General features: G+C 40.8%; 1 protein-coding gene and 1 long non-coding RNA gene across 3 annotated transcripts in view; one reads left to right on the top strand and one right to left on the bottom strand.

Moving 5' to 3' along the window:
• Positions 1–19,256, bottom strand: part of map3k5 (mitogen-activated protein kinase kinase kinase 5) — a 76,705-nt gene that overhangs the window by 10,325 nt on the left and 47,124 nt on the right. For both annotated transcript variants that reach the window (XM_038727809.1, XM_038727810.1), the window contains exons 12-20: positions 18,242–18,294; positions 15,714–15,809; positions 9,793–9,874; positions 7,835–7,968; positions 6,155–6,282; positions 5,544–5,680; positions 3,800–3,905; positions 1,970–2,127; positions 223–400 (exon numbers count right to left, since the gene is read on the bottom strand). In XM_038727809.1, the coding sequence (XP_038583737.1) occupies positions 223–400; positions 1,970–2,127; positions 3,800–3,905; positions 5,544–5,680; positions 6,155–6,282; positions 7,835–7,968; positions 9,793–9,874; positions 15,714–15,809; positions 18,242–18,294 (1,072 nt within the window). The remainder of the gene's footprint in view (positions 1–222; positions 401–1,969; positions 2,128–3,799; positions 3,906–5,543; positions 5,681–6,154; positions 6,283–7,834; positions 7,969–9,792; positions 9,875–15,713; positions 15,810–18,241; positions 18,295–19,256) is intronic.
• On the top strand, positions 10,763–11,133 carry LOC119909553. The gene is made up of 2 exons (XR_005445478.1): positions 10,763–10,888; positions 10,985–11,133. It is a non-coding gene; the product is annotated as an uncharacterized LOC119909553 (long non-coding RNA).

Below are 19,256 nucleotides of genomic sequence, written 5' to 3'. Positions count from 1 at the left end.
AGCTCTAACTCTCTGCAAAAATTGCAAACACAGTCAAACTATACTTAATTCCTTATGTTGTTTTAAATTGCACTAAATATTTATTTTTATCACCTTAAGTGGATCCCAAGAAACCAAGCTGTAACTTTAGGGACACTAATGGAGGTCCAAATAAAGAAGTACATCAGAAAAACAACAAGGCAGGCTTATCTGCTGAGCAGAACTACACTGAACTGAACTCACCCGTGAAGCAACTCTTGCTTTTCTTCTTGCGGCTGGTGACGGTGAGGAACTCGTCTGTGAGCAGGTCGAGAGCGGTGGCACGCTTGTCTGGGTCGGGCTCAAAGCAGCGCAGGATGAATGCTTTGGCCTCCGGCGACATGGACTCTGGGATCTCAGGATGGATCTTAAACATGCCCACCTGCAGAAAAAAAGAGAGACATATTGATTTCAGAGAGGAGAAGAAAGGATAAAAGACATACTGTCTTTTAGTTTTAAAATAAGAAAATGTGAGAGCACGCTGCTTCTCAAAAGGTATGTGAGATGTTCTCTTTACATATATAAATGATTTGATTCACTGCAATGTAAGTAAGTGTAAAGTGAGTGTTTACCCAGTGAACTATGTGCCTGGATGTAGCTTGGGGCTGCAGATGGGAGAAATAATGCTCTCGTGACAATGACAACGCTAGAAATTCATGTCGTTGCTGTTGAGGAATGTTGATTTAAGATCAACACGGTGCTGCCCCTCCCTTGAGACATTCCACAAGGATGAGTGAAGAGTATATAAGGACTGTTGAACTATTTACTAACTCTACTCACCATACACAGTGCAGACATGAACTTGACACAACATGAAATCCTTTTAGAGAAAAAAGATGATGTGATTGTACTCCGGACTTCCATAAATTCTGTGATCTCTGTCCAGAAAATGTCAGGAGATTCCAGTTTGTTTGCTTTTTGTTCCATTTACTACAAGGTATATACAGCACAGTAACATACACCTCCTTGTTGGAATTCACAGCCCTTTAATTAAATTACATCTTTATCTTTGGTAGGGGTGCTATAATGCTTTCAAGACAACCCTTAAACATCATTACTGTCTTTAATGGACTGCACATGGCTAAGAACAATATATCATGGGGTGGAGCACTTTACATTTATATTCCAAGCAAATAAACAGTCTAAATTGAGTGAGAAGAAGATTTCAAACAAAGACACCTGCACATAGAAACTGTAAAAAAACAACATAAAAACATGACGGAGTCTGTGTAGGGTCCTCTCACTGGAAACACGTTTGTTAAGTGTTCAAACAAATGTTCGTGCATAGACAATATTTGGAGTTTCTACTGGGCTCGATCAAGTTACAGCATGCAGGTGATAACACAATGCAGGTGGCAACACAATGTAGGCGGTAACACAACGCAGGTGCATAGCAGCTTGCTTATTATTTCTTGTAATGGCTCCACTGCAGATGCAGTTGTGTGCTCCTTGAATTAGGATTATTTTATTTATGTGTTTATCTGATAGGATCGCCATGAGGGGTTTAGAAAGATAAAAAATAAATGTAAAATAACTCATACGAGCCATTTTGAAATAAAAATAAGAAAAACATGACAATATAAGATGACGTCACGGAGACTATGTCCATGTTTATAGGTTCTGGTTTCAATGCACTTAATTTCTGTTGGTCGTTTGCAAAACAAGACAAAATGTACTGCACAAATCAGTTATAACAACAGGATGCTGATGGTAAACTCTAACATAATCTAAAAAACATCATTATATATCAGATACCTTTATAAAACATGAAATTTACCACATCCTCACTTCTGTTGAAATGTCAGAGCTGCAGCTGTTCATCGGCACTGTTGATCAACACTTCACAAAAGATTTCACTACAAAAACAGATGCTCCCCTGCCTTTCATAGCCCGTTTGCTAAAATTAAACACATTACCCAGTGGGATGATGGTTAATGTTGGTGTCTCTCACCTTGAACATAGCGGCCTGTGGTTCTCCTAGTTCATAGAAAGGTGGTTTCCCAGTTGCCATCTCTATGATGGTGCAGCCCAGAGACCAGATGTCTGCTGGCTTGCCGTATCCCCGAGGACCCTTGTCTATGATTTCAGGAGCCATGTACTGTAGTGTGCCTAGATAAACAAACATAAATACAAAGACAGACAGATATTTACATGTTTGTAAGTGTAGATCTCCATAAAAAGTTACCAAATATATAAAATAATTTTCAGTAATTCAGCGACTAATGGTGTATATGCTTAGAAGGGTTTCAGTGTTTGAGCTGCGATTGCTAAAACACTTTCAGGGTGTAAAATAATATAAAAGAAGCTTTATACAGTCTGGCTACCAAGTTATCAGATATATTTGGATCAGGATGTGTTACTTTTACTGTTGACAGACACTTTGATCTCTCTTCCTTTAAAGTAGTCCTTGAGGGAAGAAAGATCATTGTTTGGCATTTTGGGAAGACACATGCCAGCACCTCTAAAGCTTACTAATTAATATGATATATCTCATGTCTAATAAACCCAAAGTGAAACGAGACATTGAGCCGGACTATTTCTTGGCCAAGATCAAAAACTTCCTGGAATCTCTACTGGTTTCCAGGCCACTGATCTAAGCCAAGAAATAGTCCGGACAATAATCCCCTGTAAAATGGCAAATTCATCGTTTTTATACTTCTTAGTGTTTTTACAAATTAAAAAAACAAGATATGTGTTAAGAGAGCTTTCGTTGTGTTTAAGGCGTGATCTGTTAAGATTCTTGTGATATGATTTATGAAAAATATGTTTTTCCTCTTTTGATGAAATAACCAACCAGCAAATCTAATACATAAATAAATTAATAAATTAATTGATAGTGACTCTGTCAGAAATGTGCAGGAAAAGCAAACTAGCTAATCTTAATTACACACTGTCAACTCAACTCAACTTTATTTATAGAGTACTTTCAACACCACAAGTGGAACCAGAGTGCTGTCCAGAAGGTATAAAAGAGAAAATAAAAACAGAGACAAAAAACACAGCAAACAAAGTGTGTCAAACCTGGCCTCTGCTTTTGGCAACATGAACGGATTAAATGGGCATTGCAGATGACTGTTCAGGTTCTTGGTAATTCTTGCAAATTACCAAGCACGTTACAAAAGCTTTATCAGGGCTTATGGTTTTGTGTGAGCAACAGCAAAGAGCCTCTCAGTGTTGTCAATTAATCACAGCTCAGTCCAAAGTAACATTTTCAGCTCCCCATTGAAAGGACTCTTTTGTTCTAATAATAGCCTGCTGGGCGGTATTTGCTGCTTTTAGAAGTTTGTACTGAGCTAAAAACAGGCATGGATACATTTATAGCAGGCGTGGGCTATAAAAAGGAGTAGCCCAGTTTCCTGAAAGAGCTCCACCATTCAGGGTAAGTCCCCGTCTCTTCCAATGAGCTGCCAGATGATCTAATCCAAGAGATCACACTGAGCTGCAATTGGCCACTGTGGTGCAGACATCACACGGGTATAAACCTGCCCGTTCTGACCACAGACTCATGCCAAATCCAGCGTCTCTGAATTGCAACAGTCAGCTATTCAAAGAGATATCACTTACTGGCCTAGGAAACTGGATTACTGCTCTGAAATGGTGACAGCCAAAGACAAGTATTATCTGTATAGGGTTACCTCACTGCTCAGCTTTATGGCCACTACTGAGATAGGTCCTCTTTCGTTTCATGAAAATTGGGATTTTCAGGGATTTGACATAGATCTCAAGCATTTCTGAGGGTTTGTGTGAACAGTAAGCAGGGAGTAATTTAGTCAGGGCGTACCTGTGAAAGTCTCTGTGGAGGCGTTGATCCCAGCCAACCTTTTGGATGTACCAAAATCTGATATCTTTAGGACGCCACTGTAGGTGTTGATGAGAACATTATCGCCCTGCGAATTGAAAAGACATCCGTGAGAACAATATACGCCCCTTCCCTCGCTGAAACTCCAAGGCCATGCTGGTACTGAGATAATGTGACGTGCTTGCAAATCCTTGAAAGAGGCAAACAGCAGGTTACAACACACTGCGTGGGAGGAGGAGGGCGGCATCCAAGCCACAACAAGGTGATTAACATTTACGTGCTGCTAATGATGCTTATATGGCTGTGTTGTTTAATCAGTTAGTCGCTTGGGAAAGCGGCTGATGACCCTAAGGACTGTCTGTGATGGAAGCGTTATCAGTGTTGGTTTGTCATAACTGAGACGAAACAGGGAGGATACTTTACATAAGAAAAAGGGGAAGTCAGGTTTGCTGTTGTAGCCAAAGAGCCATAAGAAAAAGCTAAAATACTGTGAGAAGCTGGGACGCTCTGGGAATGCATTCACACAAAACTTTCTGTGCACGTAATCATGGGGAATGAGTTTTCAGAGTGCAAACAAACTCTTGGTTCTTACTTTGTATTACTAGCGTTACTCACTGTGTCTACGTGACTATTAAAAATCTTTGTGTGGATATGTGTATTTCTTCTCGTATTTCTTTCTTTCTTTCTTATTATTTTTAAAATTGTCATTTTTTAAAAATAATTTTTTATTATTCTGTACATGTTTCCTGTTGCTGGATGCATCTTAAATGAAAGCAGCCAATAGTTTAGTTGTAATGAAATAAGCTATAAATAAAAGTCCTTGACTTACAAACCTCTAGTCCATCATAGATGCTGTGCAATCTTTTGTTCCTCTTGTTTTTCTTAAATTGTCATAATGTTTTTGCAGTGCACCTCCCACATATCACCTGTCAATCAAACAGTGTGGCCACTTGCCAGTACTGACCAAGAAGGTAAGCTAGAGATCGAACAGTGAAGCGACCAAAGCCAAACACAGAGCCATGTTACTTTTTGTTGGCGCAGCCATGCAGCTGCCAGAATTACGGTGTTTCTACCGTTGCAGTACGTCATTAAACCACAGTTATGCTGCACAATCATGCACAGTAGACGCTGGTGCCAACAGGAAGTAGCCCTGTAGTAATATTTTATTGGTCCAATACTGGCTTCACTGCTCTCCATTCAAATATTCTAATATACTGTCTATGGTACCGACATCTTTCACCCCTGGAAGTCCTGTTGACAAAGTTTAAGTTTGTCTTGGTGGTGCATTCTTTTCCATGTCATTTTCCAGCCCTCACTGCTCATGCTAACTACTCGGTTCTTCAGTCTATTACTACAAAATGCAAATGTTAAGTTTATCACCTCCAGTGAACCGGAGGATTTTTCCTATAAAATGACTTACCAGACAGTAAGAGTAGTTGTGACAGTGAGTGTAAACATTTTCATGAATGAAATTTGAGCTGGATCACCACTGCATTATGGCAATCAATGCTAACCGAAAGAAGTCTTTAAATGCATCCCAGTTGAACATCCTCACAGAATTTAAACAAATTATAATAAACTCTAATATGGAAAGATCAACAATTTTTTTCTTAATTTTTTTAATTTAAGCTTCTCTGGAAACGAGCCTTCAATAAGCCAATGATGCCTGAAAGATGATAAAAAACCTCCAACAGAATATTAAATAGTACAGTAACTGTTCAGTCACCTTTATGTCTCTATGTGCGATCTGGTTTTCATGCAGGTACTTAAGTCCCTCCAGGATCTGCCGTGTGTAAAAGCCGATGGTGGGCTCGTTATTTTTCAGAGGACCCCACTTGGACCTCAGCAGTGCAGAAAGACTCCCTGGAGACCACGGGACAATATATAGCAATAATAAATCACGTACAAACTTCATTTTCAATGCATTGCTTTCAGAAATGCAAACTGTTTTAGTGAGAAGTTACACAAAGTATTTTGATGTACAAAGTTGATTATGAGTCATAAGCTCTTTGGTTAGCTTTCTGATAATTACTTTTTGGAACTGTAAAAATCTGTTCCAGTTTAGTTGTAATTAAAGCTGTGGTGTAAACATAGTCATCAGTGCAATGTATACTTTATTCAGGTAAGGGTCAAGGGTAAAGGAAAAACACAAAGATAATCAATAACAGCCACTTCAACAGTTTCTTTAAGATGATTCTGGTACTTGAGACTTGAAATATGCTGCACAAGCTGTTTGGTGAGCATCCTGCCCATTTCTTTTCATTTTGTGCCGTCTTGTTTGAACCAAACTCTAATTCTATCTTTTATTTCGTACGTAACCGCAAAAAGAGGTCTCACCTCCAGGCACCTGCTCCATGAAGATTTTTATGAAGCCGTTCTCGCTGAGGGACCCGAGGTACTGGACGATATTCTTGTGCTTTAAGTGCTTGTGAAGAGCGATCTCCTCGTGGAGTGGCTGAGAGTACCTGTATTAAAAAAACAAAACCACTATGTTTAGGACTTAAATAATTAATCAATTATCAAAATTGTTGCAGACATTTTTCAGGTGAAAATAAAAACACATGAAAAAATCCTAAGTTACTATATGTGCTCTATTAACCTGATAGTTAATTGATTGATAGTCTGAGTGTTTTTCAGTAGAGAAAAAAGGCTCATGGAGATGTCACTGTTACTGTGTGTCTTAAGGTGACAAGAAAATAAATAGGATATAGATGACATGTCAACAGCCTGAATCTTGATGTCATGCCAACCAGCAATTTCTTTTCAAAGTCAGCTTTCAGCATGACTCACACCCTCTCTCTCTCCTTCTCTCTCTCTCTGCCTGTCTTGAGATTTCAATTCTCTTGTGAATTATTTACCCAAATTCTCCACATTCTTTGCAGCCGAGCGCCCTGCTGACTTGCTGATGTGATTAGTGGAACAAAGTGCGGCTGCTTGCAATTCGAGATGACTAAGTACAGATCTATGAGGTGACAGGCGTTTTAAGCAGAAACAGTGATGGGAACTCAAGATGGAGGGAGGGAGTTTGCCTTCACAGTTCTCCACTAACCAGCCACTCAAGTAGATACCAGCCCGCTGAAAGCCAGAAACCACTGGGGACACTGCTCAGCTGCGTCTCAGCACTTTTCTTAATGATGCTCAGCAGCAGTGCTGAACAAGATGAGGCATTAAAGCTCAGACACCTGTTTACATTCAGGCTGTAATTTAATCTTGCACAGGATAATAAAAACAAGATTTCCAACTGCTTAAAATGTAAAGTATGTCCTGAGGGTGGCTGAGAGTTGATCCTGTTCTAAACATGAATGGGCTGAAGCAATCTGCCAATTCGATTACAAAATATCTTGAGTGCAAATATGACATATTGGTCTGATGTTGGCACTATTGCAAAGATCAGAGGGTTACCAATTCAATTCTATTTATATAGCACAAACTCATAACAGAACTGATCCAATTGCACTTTTCAAAAATACATAATATAATACCAAAAATAGTAGGATTTATCTTCGTAAAAAGGTACCCTGTGGAATTTTTGATGACTAGTAGTTTCCCTGTTGTGTTTGTATTGTGCAGATAAGGATGCACCTGCATGCACTTGAGCATATGAGCGACGCAATACATGTTCCTGCTGCCAGTTTCACCCTATTCAACAGCTGATACTGGTAGCTGTAATGCGCAAGGAATTGTAGCAATGTCCTAACAAAGTGACCAGCAGTTTGCAAGCTAGCAAACATGGATGTAAACAATCCAGGTATTAAAAATATCTATTTTATGAGGAAGGAAACATGTTTGTTAGACTTCAAGGATACACACAAAGTGTTTTGGTAACACTGATGTAAACAGGTGATTAAACTTATTAAAACTAACCCTGTACATGAAAGTGATGACATAATGTCACAAGAATTGAGATTCCTTACAAAAAAAGCTTCCTCTGCAGTAACAACAGTGTGAAACCTTTAGAGTCACAAATAAAGACAACATGGTGGCCTTTTCCTGACAAATGTCTGGGCAGATTCTCACCTGCTGTCTCTCTCTGGTATTTCTTTGATGGCCAGTCGCACCTGGTTGCTGAGGTCTCGGCCTGCGTACACCACTCCAAATGTGCCTTTTCCCAGAACCACCCGCTCTCCATGCTCATCGTACTCATAGTCGTACTGAGGAGATAAGGGCAACAAGCATGCAACTTACTTAACGCAATTTAAGACCTGATATGTTCTTACCACTGTGCCTGCAGTAGTGTAATATTTGATTAGAAATCAATGATTCTTTGAAATAATTTATGTAACTGCATTTGGTTACTATAGTCTAATACAACACTAAACTACTGAGTTTAGCATTAGCATTTTTATTGAAGAAACCAACAGACTACGGTAATGTTCCCACATTGTAAATGGTAAATAATCACATACAGTAGGTACCATCTATTAAAAAGCACCAGAAACAAAGTCCAAATTAGTTTTCTTTTATCCCTTTAAACATATCTTGCAAATCTTTATATGACAATAACATAACAACTTATTTGATTACTTATATCTTCTAATATTTGTTAAAATTCTATTTACATACTTAAAGCAATCAATAAATCAAATGCTCTGACAGAAAAATTAATAAGAAAATCCGGAATCTATGGCTGTCGGAGGTTTGTAATTAGCACGGCCAATCATTTCATTCAGTTGAATATAATGAGTGGCTGGCCTACCTGCCCGTGCACTCTAAAAATGTGATTTGGGTAAGGGGTGGGGTTTTTTGGTTGGATACTTTCTAAATCTATTGCCAAGTCTCCAAAGTTGTTTACCCCAGCTTTAATAAACTTAAACGTTTTTTTTCTTTGTAATCAGGTCACTTTAAACCTGTTACAATGGTCCTTGACCCTGATGAAACCTCCGTAAGAAAGGCTCAACCAGCATAATTTCCTTTTTTCAATCATGTGATTAATGTTTACAGGAAACAAGCTAAGACCCTGCTTTTCAGGGCAGGTCGTGTTGTGTAAAGGCTGGAGACACACAGACAGTAAATTTAGTCTTACATAAATAAAACTAGCTCTTGAGAGAAACCAAATTTGATCTGTGCCACACCACTGAGTCAAAAAGGGTGCAGCAGTGTTTTCGGGGAATAAGCTTCACTTTCCCTGAGGCTCCGCTGGGAAGACAGGTGATTGCAGCAGCAGGTGTCTGTTCTGTACTGTCAAAGCATACAAAGCACTAAAGCTAAATCCAGGCCTTATCCCAGCAGGTTATTGTTCATTTTCACCAGGTTTGCAGCTGGGTTTTGATCCAGTTATTATAATGCAAATTGTGATGAACTGAATTAGAAAAGCCAGATGGAAATCTTGAGTTCATACATGCTAGATTTTGCCAAACATTATGGTATTTAAAAAAATGAAGGAAACACATTGTTGATTAATTATTTCATAATTCAATTCTGCAAAAAAAAAAATTGTTTGATGGAGGCATGAGAAATAGTCAGATCTAGCACTACTATAACAAGGAACTTTCACAAGGATAATTAACTGTTGAAAGATGGTTTTGTGGTCAATGATTTTTTTTTCTGTCAGCATTTCAATTCTTTTGATGGAAACACCACATCACATCATATTTCCTGTGACATTTTAAAAGCAGGCAAAGAGCACCACAGAGATACAACAGGATGTAACAAAATAATGTACAGAAACAAAAAGGTAAACCGTTTCTTGGCACCCATGCATTGAAAAAGAGTTGCAGTAGTGTAGAGGTTATGTATTTTGCTAAATCTGTGCTGTGAAAAGTGTTTTCAGATTAATAAAATGTGAGGGGATTCCTGTATTTAAAGGAATTCTGTCTATTAAAGCTGGGGTAAGCGATTCCTCTGTGCACTGAATCTGTTGTATCTATAAACTATAACTATCAAAAAGATAGTTTAAATATTTATAACCAAAGTTTACATGGCTAAAAAAATATCTCAACCAATATGTGAGGGAATCGGGTCTTCAGTCCTCTCACCTCTAGGGTGTCAGCTTCGCAGTCTCCCTCCTCTGGACCTTTCCAGGCCTCCTCTGTTAGGCTGTTGACCAGATCGCAGAATCTGCCAAAGAAAAGCCAGATCAGTCCAAAATACAGAGAGCACACATTATGTCCACACAGCTTCATTGCTGGGTGCTTAGCAATATAAAGTGGAGTCTCTATGATTTTGGACAGCTACTATTAATTTGGCTCCACTGAAACACATTTTATCTACAATACTGGTGGTTTTATCTATACCCGGTGAAACGTGAAGGACTCATGGCCTTAACATAGTGTTCAAATTTTTGGATACAATGATAAGGCTATGATCCTCCTTACTCTGCCAACCCAATATCGATGTAAACCCTCACAAACTAAAGCTCAAAGTCAAAAAATACTAAAAGCCAATGTGCTAGACCAGAGCCAACACAACAAATACTTGCATTCTGTCTTGTATTGTCCAATCCACAGTGAATTTCAGTGAGTAAGCTCTCATCATACTTATACTATGACAACTAACCATTTTGCAAACCAAGACTGTGTCTTATAAGTTTGGATGTATGTTATCCACCACTCAAAACAGCAGTTGGACTACTTCATTCATTCAACAATAATAAAATGGATTTCACAATATGAGCAGGTTCTGCTAATTCATTTTGTACAAAGAGAAACCAATACCTGCCTGTTAAACATTTTTTTTAAAAACCGTACAGCCTGCATTTAAAAAGAGTAAAGAAAAGTAACATTGCATGTAACCATACAGTTTTTTCTCACTCGCTTTTGTGCATTTCTCGAAACATATCGATCAAACAGCACAAACATAGTGGATTACCTGCAAAAGCCCACAACTTGCTCAAAATCCTTACTCTCAAAAGCAAATCTTCAGTGAACACGCAGTGCTATCTGTCACGAACCCCTGGTCGTGACTCTGGCCTGCCTGCTGCTCTGAGGTTGCTGGTGGGCGTGTGGTCTGAGCTCCAGGTTTTCCCACCTGAAGCACATCCGCAATCAGCACATCAGGGCCTCCGCCTGCAATCAACACACCTTTAAGAGACCAGCCAACCTTCCAGTCCCCGTCGGATCGTTGTACCTCACAGTACGAGCACGCCAGCCAGTTTGTCTGTCATAAGTATCAGTATCTTGTCTGAACCCTTGTACTAGTATTTAACTACTCTCTCTGTCTCGCCCTTAGGACACCTGCACACGCACCACGCGGATTCCCTCCTGTGCCCCGGAATCATCGAAGCTCGGGGACCAGAACCACATGCCCTCGGAACGACCACCTCACCCCAACCTCTCCCGGGTCACCCTTGTGCACAATAAACCACTTCTGTTCATTCTCTAAGTCTGCGTTTGAGTTTCTGGCCCCCGGTCCTGACAGAACGATCCGACCAGAATGGACTCAGCAGACCTAGAGCCGGTCTGCCATGCAGTCTCCACTCAGGGAGCGATCTTGGATCAACACAGCACTGCCCTTCAGGAAATCATGGGAGGACTACAAGATCTGTCACTCCACATGGGAAACCTCCAGGACTCCCTGCAAAGTCCTCCACCCGCACCTGCCGCATTAGCGGCCACAAGCTCCGCCAGGGAACCGTGGGTATCCCCACCAGAGAGGTATGATGGCAACTTAGGCCAATGCAAAACTCTCCTCATGCAATGTGGTCTTGTCTTCGCTCTCCAACCCCTCACCTATGCCTCAGAAAGGTCGAAAATTGCCTACCTCATCGGACTGCTGCGCGGAGCAGCGTTGGAATGGGCCTTGGTTCACTGGAGGAGGCAGGACCAGATAACCACCTCCTATGCCTCCTATGGGACTCCGGAGCGTTGCTGAGTACGCCGTTGAGTTCAGGACCCTGGCCCGTTGAGAGTGGATGGAATGAGGCGTCTCTACTGTCTGTATTCATCAATGGGTTAAACGAACATTTAAAAGATGAACTAGTGTCCCACCCTGAACCTGAATGTCTGGATAATCTCATTACCCTGTCAATTCGGATAGATAATCGCTGCCGAGAGAGACAACGGCAGAAACGCGGCAGCCCCAGCAGGGACGTCACCCCCCCCGCCGCAGAGTACGCTCTCCAGCTCCGGTACGATCCAGACCCCCTCATCCTGAACCCACACTGGAGCCCGCTCGGCGAGAGGAGGACCCCGAGGGCGAGCCCATGCAGCTGGGGGACGGCCAGCCCTGACCTGTCCCGGCAGTTTGTGGTGGAGGTGGATGCTTCGGACGTAGGGGTGGGAGCGGTCCTGTCCCAACGGTCACTCAAGGACGATAAGCTTCACCCTTGTGCATTCTTCTCATCGGTTGTCTCCCTCTGAACAGAATTATGATGTCGGTAACCGGGAATTATTGGCCGTTAAGATGACCGAGCAACCGTTTGTGGTCTGGACCGACCATAAGAACCTGGAATACATCCGCTCAGTGAAGCGCCTGAACCCCCGTCAGGCCAGGTGGGCGCTTTTCTTTGGTCGGTTCAATTTTGCCCTTACCTACAGTCCCGGATCCAGGAATGCTAAGCCTGACTCTCTATCCCGGATGTTCGTCAGAGAGGGTACTACGGTAGACCCGGACCCCATAATACCCAAGACTTGTATCATTGGGGCGGCCATGTGGGAGATTGAGAAGGAGGCGAGAACGGCCCTTCAGCATCAGCCAGACCCAGGTAACGGCCCCCCGGGCCGCTTGTTTGTGCCTCTCTGTTCGTTCGTCTGTGCTACAGTGGGGTCACTCCTCCAAACTCTCATGCCATCCGGGAGTGACCCGCTCTCTGGCCTTCCTGCGCAGACGTTTTTGGTGGCCAGAGATGAGGGCCGATGTCCATGCCTTTGTTTCTGCCTGTCCCGGTCATAGAACAAAGGCTCCAACCGGCTTCCCCCAGGATACCTGCAGCCTCTACCCATACCTCGTCGTCCTTGGTCCCACCTATCTCTGGATTTTGTGTCTGGGCTGCCCCCGTCGAAAGGTATGACTGTGGTACTCACTGTGTTGGATCGCTTTAGCAAATTTGCACGTTATCTGCCGCTGCCCACAGTTAAGGAAACCGCTGAACTCCTGGTCTCGGTGGTGTTCATGTTCCACGGTCTACCATTGGACATTGTCTCGGACCGGGGTCCACAGTTCACATCAGAGGTCTGGAGGGCGTTCTGCCGTGCCATCGGGGCCACCATCAGCCTGACCTCGGGGTTCCATCCCCAAGCTAACGGCCAGGCAGAGCGAGCCAACCAGAAGCTGGAGACGACTCTGCGTTGCTTGTCCCTGCTCAAGCCTGTCCTCATCAGCCCCCTGCTCCCTCCTCTCCCGGCCCCTCCACCCGCCTGGAGGATTGCTGGGAGGCTCTCGTCGGGGAGGGGGTACTGTCACGAACCCCCGGTCATGACCCTGGCCTGCCTGCTGCTCTGAGGTTGCTGGTGGGCGTGGTGGTCTGAGCTCCAGGTTTTCCCACCTGAAGCACATCCGCAATCAGCACATCAGGGCCTCCGCCTGCAATCAACACACCTTTAAGAGACCAGCCAACCTTCCAGTCCCCGTCGGATCGTTGTACCTCACAGTACGAGCACGCCAGCCAGTTTGTCTGTCATAAGTATCAGTATCTTGTCTGAACCCTTGTACTAGTATTTAACTACTCTCTCTGTCTCGCCCTTAGGACACCTGCACACGCACCACGCGGATTCCCTCCTGTGCTCCGGAATCATCGAAGCTCGGGGACCAGAACCACATGCCCTCGGAACGACCACCTCACCCCAACCTCTCCCGGGTCACCCTTGTGCACAATAAACCACTTTGTTCATTCTCTAAGTCTGCGTCTGAGTTTCTGGCCCCCGGTCCTGACACTATCAGAATGACAAGTCGTTGTGTCATTGTTTATGAACAAGATAGTCAAAATGTTCAGCCATGTTATCAATATAACAGTGTACTCTAAGTGTTTTCTGATGTAAACTATGGCTAACTTTGATGACAATGATTGAAAATGCACAAGGCTGCATTTTTTTTCAATATGTCATATCAATTTCAACAGTATAAAATTATACATGGCAAGAGATTGGACAGGATTCAGTTACGTTTTTACTGTTGTAAGTTGTTGACAGACCATGTCATTGTGATGCAGAAAAGAAGAAAGGACTGTTTTACAGCACTGCATAGCACAATGGAAAAATTTACAAGATTAGAAATGTAAGCATGTGAAACACTCCTTAGGCTGATGTTCCTGTCTGTCAGGTCACAGATTCTTATCCACATTACAGCGGATATCTTCATCAATTACAGTAAGAAGACATTTACAAAATAAAGTATTAAAGAGACAATCTCACTCTAGGCGTTTGGCTAATTTTTTTCTATCTAGACTGAATCATTTTAGAGCCATTTAATGTAATTTGCAGATTTTGTCTGAGATCCAGTACGTACATATTGTCATTCAGTAGTGTATTTAGCTGGTGGTCTTATCCAGAAGGGGTTCCAGTATGTTTACAGGCACACCTCCCACACAAATATATACATATAATGAACTTCACCATTCTAGCTGCACACAAGCTGTGAATTAGCAAATCGCCACATCATGTTGTCACACATGGCATACCTGCAGGTGTTCTGTGATACATGTGATTGTGCATGCGCATATGCCGATCATGCATGTGGGACTCTTCCTCTTTCTACCACCTTACGTCTACTTCTTCCTTCTTTCTTACCCCTTCCTTGCCACTGTCACTCCTTTCTCTGTATTAAAAGAGAGCATCATAACAACAGCAGGCATGACTCACTGCATCTCACACTCCACATAATGGAACTGGAACTGCTCGCTAGCCTTTGATGTGAGAGTCACAAGTCTTACTGAGCAGCTAGCAAGGAACATGATGTTTCCAAAATGAAACAAGGTGTGTTCGTGGCAACGGGGAGGTGTGAAACTTCCCACCTGAGTAGAGTGATGACAAGAGTGTCTGAACTACTGTAGGGATGGGCACAAGCAGAGACGAGAAACTCACTGCAGTGGGAGAGAGTTTACAACCCTTCTAGACTGACATAAATCTTCATGAGCAAAACTAGATAAGAAAAATCAGATGTTGGTTCAATGAAATTAAAGTTATAAAAATAGTATAATATAATATTTTTTTGGATGTCAGAGCAGGTTGTCCATTTATTGTGGTGTTGGTGGTTTGATACCCTGTGATCCAGTCTTGTTTACCTCTCTCTTTAGCACCGCTAATAATCCATGGAGAAAGACAAATCACAGTGAAAAGAGACACTTTAGAAAGTTATTAAAGCATGTAGTTATAGATAATTCTTTTAATGTATTAAACTTGCATCTTCCCAACTTGCAACCCCGACTGCTGATAATGAAATATGACACACGCCTGATGTCAACTACTGCACCTAACGTAAACGCAACATAAAAGTTATATTAATTAGACATTTTACTGTAGACCACTGTACAATTTCCACATCAGCCTTAAAAGTACCATCAGCAAATTTAATACCTACAGCAGATTTAGGGTAAATTTAAGACAATTTATGACCTTGATTTCCCTTATTTGATTTGAAGGAGCTGCGGGAATCCTGTTGGCTATAAGAGGTTAATAAATTGTTTTCTAATCCTTTACAGATAAGTTGTTTCTCCAGAAGATAAGTTGTCTAACGGTCAAATCAGTCAGAGATTTGGCAACATGGCAACACAAAATTTGTTCTTAACGACTTATAACAGATTTACTACCCATTCATAAAGCAATTAGTTAAAACACTTAATAAAGACTGAGTTACTAGAAAAGTGGTAACATAAAACCAAATAATATAAACTATAAATTTATAAATTAAACTAATAGAAACTGGTCATTAAATATTTCTTGTTACATTAAGTGAGGATTTGTAATCTTAACACGCTTAACAGTCTAGTAACTGTTAATGATGTCAAGCAAACACACAGACCAACCTTTTACAGTGCATCTCTGTACAGAAATAGATCTGGAAGTCCTCTGCATTGTGAAGAACGTAGAGGAAGGCACTGCGCTCATCAAACTTGGAGATGCTAAGGAGAAACAGTTCACAGTTAGTTGGACAATAATCCCATGAGAGAAGATATTACTCAGAAAATTAATCAAACCTTTTTACTGAACATGACATCAGCCAACAAATCTCTGGCATGAAATAAAATACTTTTTGTCACTGCATGTGGACAGCCACTCTATCAAAATATAAACCCCAGTAGATGTGATAAATGCAGGATGCACACATACAACTAAATGTTTTTCACTGTAAGTATGCATTGTTATGAGTATGAGCTGCAGCACCAGTTATTAAGTTTGTTTCTAGATAAATTCCGCAACTGGAACAAACACAAAACTTATGTTGCAAACTGTCAAATTAAATGTTGCTGAATTATGGCACAAAAGATGGAGAGCTTTGATTCAAAAAACTAAATGAAACTTTTATCTGCTGGGATGAGTGCTTGTCCATTTCTTAGCCAGTGCGCCAAGGCCAGAGCTGCTGAGCCAGACAATGAAGCGGCTGTATGTGAGGTCGTTTTGTTGCTCGCAGAGCTGCTATTGTGTCCTGCTGACTGTCTGCAGGCTGAGTGGGCACAGAGAATGAGTCGTTCCCTAGCAACATGTGAGCACAGCCCTCCACTTCTCCCTCATCTGAAACTGAATTCCTTTGAGGACCGTGGAAAAGGAGGCACAGAGACATCATGAAAACTGCCTCTGCCAGACTGTGGTCGTAATGGAGCACTCTGGTAAAGTCTGGAGCTATAAGATGTGGAGTGATAGTAATGCACAGAGACTGCATGCTCCTATATTATTTACCACTGCATTTAACAAAATGCTTTTTGCAGTGCTTTTCTGCATGCTTACATAGCTCTGCACATATAAGGTCCTAATGTAAGTCCTTTAAATACTTACAGTTAGCAGTAAATCCATATAATCGGCTAGATTACGATGGTAATGTTGGTCTGTTGGTCCAGTCCACCACTAAAATATCTCAATAACTATTTGATGTATTGTCATAATATTTTATACAGACATTCATGGTTCCCAAAGGATTAATTGTAATAAACTTTGGCAATAACTTTGGCCCTTTACTTTTTCATCTACTCCTACTTCAGGTAATATTTTCGCCAATATATTTGGTTTATGACTTGCAAAAACCACACACATTCCCATCAACTCCAGCTGTGCATTGCTAATTAGAAAATATTAGCATGCTTACACACTAAGCTAAGATGGAGAACATGGTAACCATTACAGTGTTAAACAACAGCATGATAGCATTAGCTCCTCACAGAGTTGCAAGTGTGGCTGTAGACTCTTAGTTTTGTTTCTATCCTGTTTATCTGCTTTGCATTTGTTGTCATGAAACAGTTTGTCCTCCTTTCTTATCCAGATCTCTCCTGAAAAAGAGGTTTTAATAAAAGGAAAAAAATAAAGGAAAAGAAAAAGATTTTGTTGTCTCGGTATACTCCATTACCAGTGATGGAAGTATCAGAAGTATTGCACTTAAGTCAATACTACAAATACCACACTGTGAAAATACTCCACTGCAGGTAAAAGTCCGGCATTCAAAACCTAACTTAAGTAAAAGCTAAATTAACTTAAATTATCAAAAGTCAGTGTAATATAGGTACATTAATGTGTATGTTGCATTTTACTGTAGATGTTTAAGGTTGTGCTAATTTCAACTAGTTTATATACTGTTTGGTAGTTTAATCTGCAGCCATGTTTAGTTTATTGAGTTAAGAAGTAGGAAACATGTCTCCAACCATAAAAGGAACACATCATCCTTCAGTTCAACAGAAAAAAAAAACTGATTTCAAAATCACCAAATTTGGATATACACTGTTTTCAGGACAGGAAGAGTATCAACAATTATAATGTGAAAAGTAACTGAAGCTGTCAGACAAATGTAGTGCAGTAAAAAATACAATATTCTGATATGTAGTGGAGTAGAAGTATAAAGATGCATAAAATGGAAATACTCAAGTTAAGTACAAATACCTCAAACTTGCACTTAAATAAATTACTTGAGTTAGTGTTACTTTCCACTGCTATTTTTGTTATTGCACATTAGCATGGAATAGACACATGCCATAGGACAAGCAAGCGAGGTGATACGAAAACAGTACAAACATGATGGCAAGTTGGGTTTGAAAGAGTCTCCATGGCAGAAATGGTTCAATGTATTCCTCTGTTAACTTTTTGAGACATAGTGAAGCAAAAAAATTTTTATCCTACCCACCATCTGATGATAAATTTAAAACAATCACCCAGTAAAAACTGGGGAAAGGATTTTGTACTGTAAAGATGATAAATGATGTTGTATGTTTTGTACACATGCCTTTCCTGGACAAAGAAATAAAAAATTTAAAAAACAAAAAAACAACCACCCTGTGGAGACAGGTGTGAGGTAGCTGTCACATCACTCGGTTGTAATATGAGCGTATCATTAAAGACAGCAGACACTGACCTGACACCTCGTATTGATGTGGCGCTGTAGTTCCACTCATGAATCCCCTTGTGCTGCAGGTAAGATCAAATAACATTACAGCTTCTGGGAATATACTACACAGACTGATTATAGCAGAGTGATAGTAGTATTAGAGCAGTAGCATTATTCAACATATGCTGACTGGCCTTACGGTGATAAAAATACATTAGTGGTTTTTATTACATTGGCTATAGCTCATGAATTAAATGAAAATATTAAGTCAGAGTAGCTGATGTAGCAAGTTTACTATTAGGTTAGCAATAATGCACTACAAAATGAGAAAATTATCAATAAGGCAGATGCAAAGAACTTCGTGACAGGAAACAAGAGTCCAATATCTTAGCATGGCATTTAACCAAAGACAACAAAACAGGAAAAGTCACAACCACCATCGATTTTAAACTGATGAGCATGATACAGAGCATGTTTCAGGTGTACCAATGTATAATTTTATATGAAGTTGGACTCTATGATCTGCCAGCCAATCAGAAACAAGCATTTTCTGCGGCTATGGTGTGATTATTATTCACCATCTACCATCACCCACTAGCTTCACTTACTATTAAACAAGCTGAGCAATCCATGTTTACTAACAGCCTTTATATCATATTTTATGTTTATTTTCTTGCCAATATCTTGCACAAAACCTAACTAATCATTTCATTTTATCTCTCACTGCTACTGTAAACACGTAGCTCCAAATAATGTATGCTAACATGGTAGCACGGAGAAATCTTCTCTTATGTGGCATTGAGCACCAAGCCTTCTTCACTTAAAAAATGGGTTTATAAATCTCCCAAATGATTGGTTTACTATTTTTCTCTAAGCTCGACAGAGTAATATTGGTGCTGGTTGCGATTCAAACCATGCAATTATACATCCAGACAGGTAGTGCATGTATTTTAAATAACAGAAGGAGGAGGATGGATGTTTTTCTAACTGGTCCATGTTTCATTCTTAGATTCAGGAGCAGGTTATTACTAGTAGAAGAAAC

This window comes from Micropterus salmoides, unplaced genomic scaffold (assembly GCF_014851395.1).
Source record: "Micropterus salmoides isolate LMB-PRFRI ecotype aquatic unplaced genomic scaffold, ASM1485139v1 Ms_hic_scaffold_18, whole genome shotgun sequence".
Taxonomy (NCBI): Eukaryota; Metazoa; Chordata; class Actinopteri; order Centrarchiformes; family Centrarchidae; genus Micropterus; species Micropterus salmoides.
The sequence above is the reverse complement of the archived record's forward strand: the minus strand, read 5'-3'. Positions and strand labels throughout refer to the sequence as shown.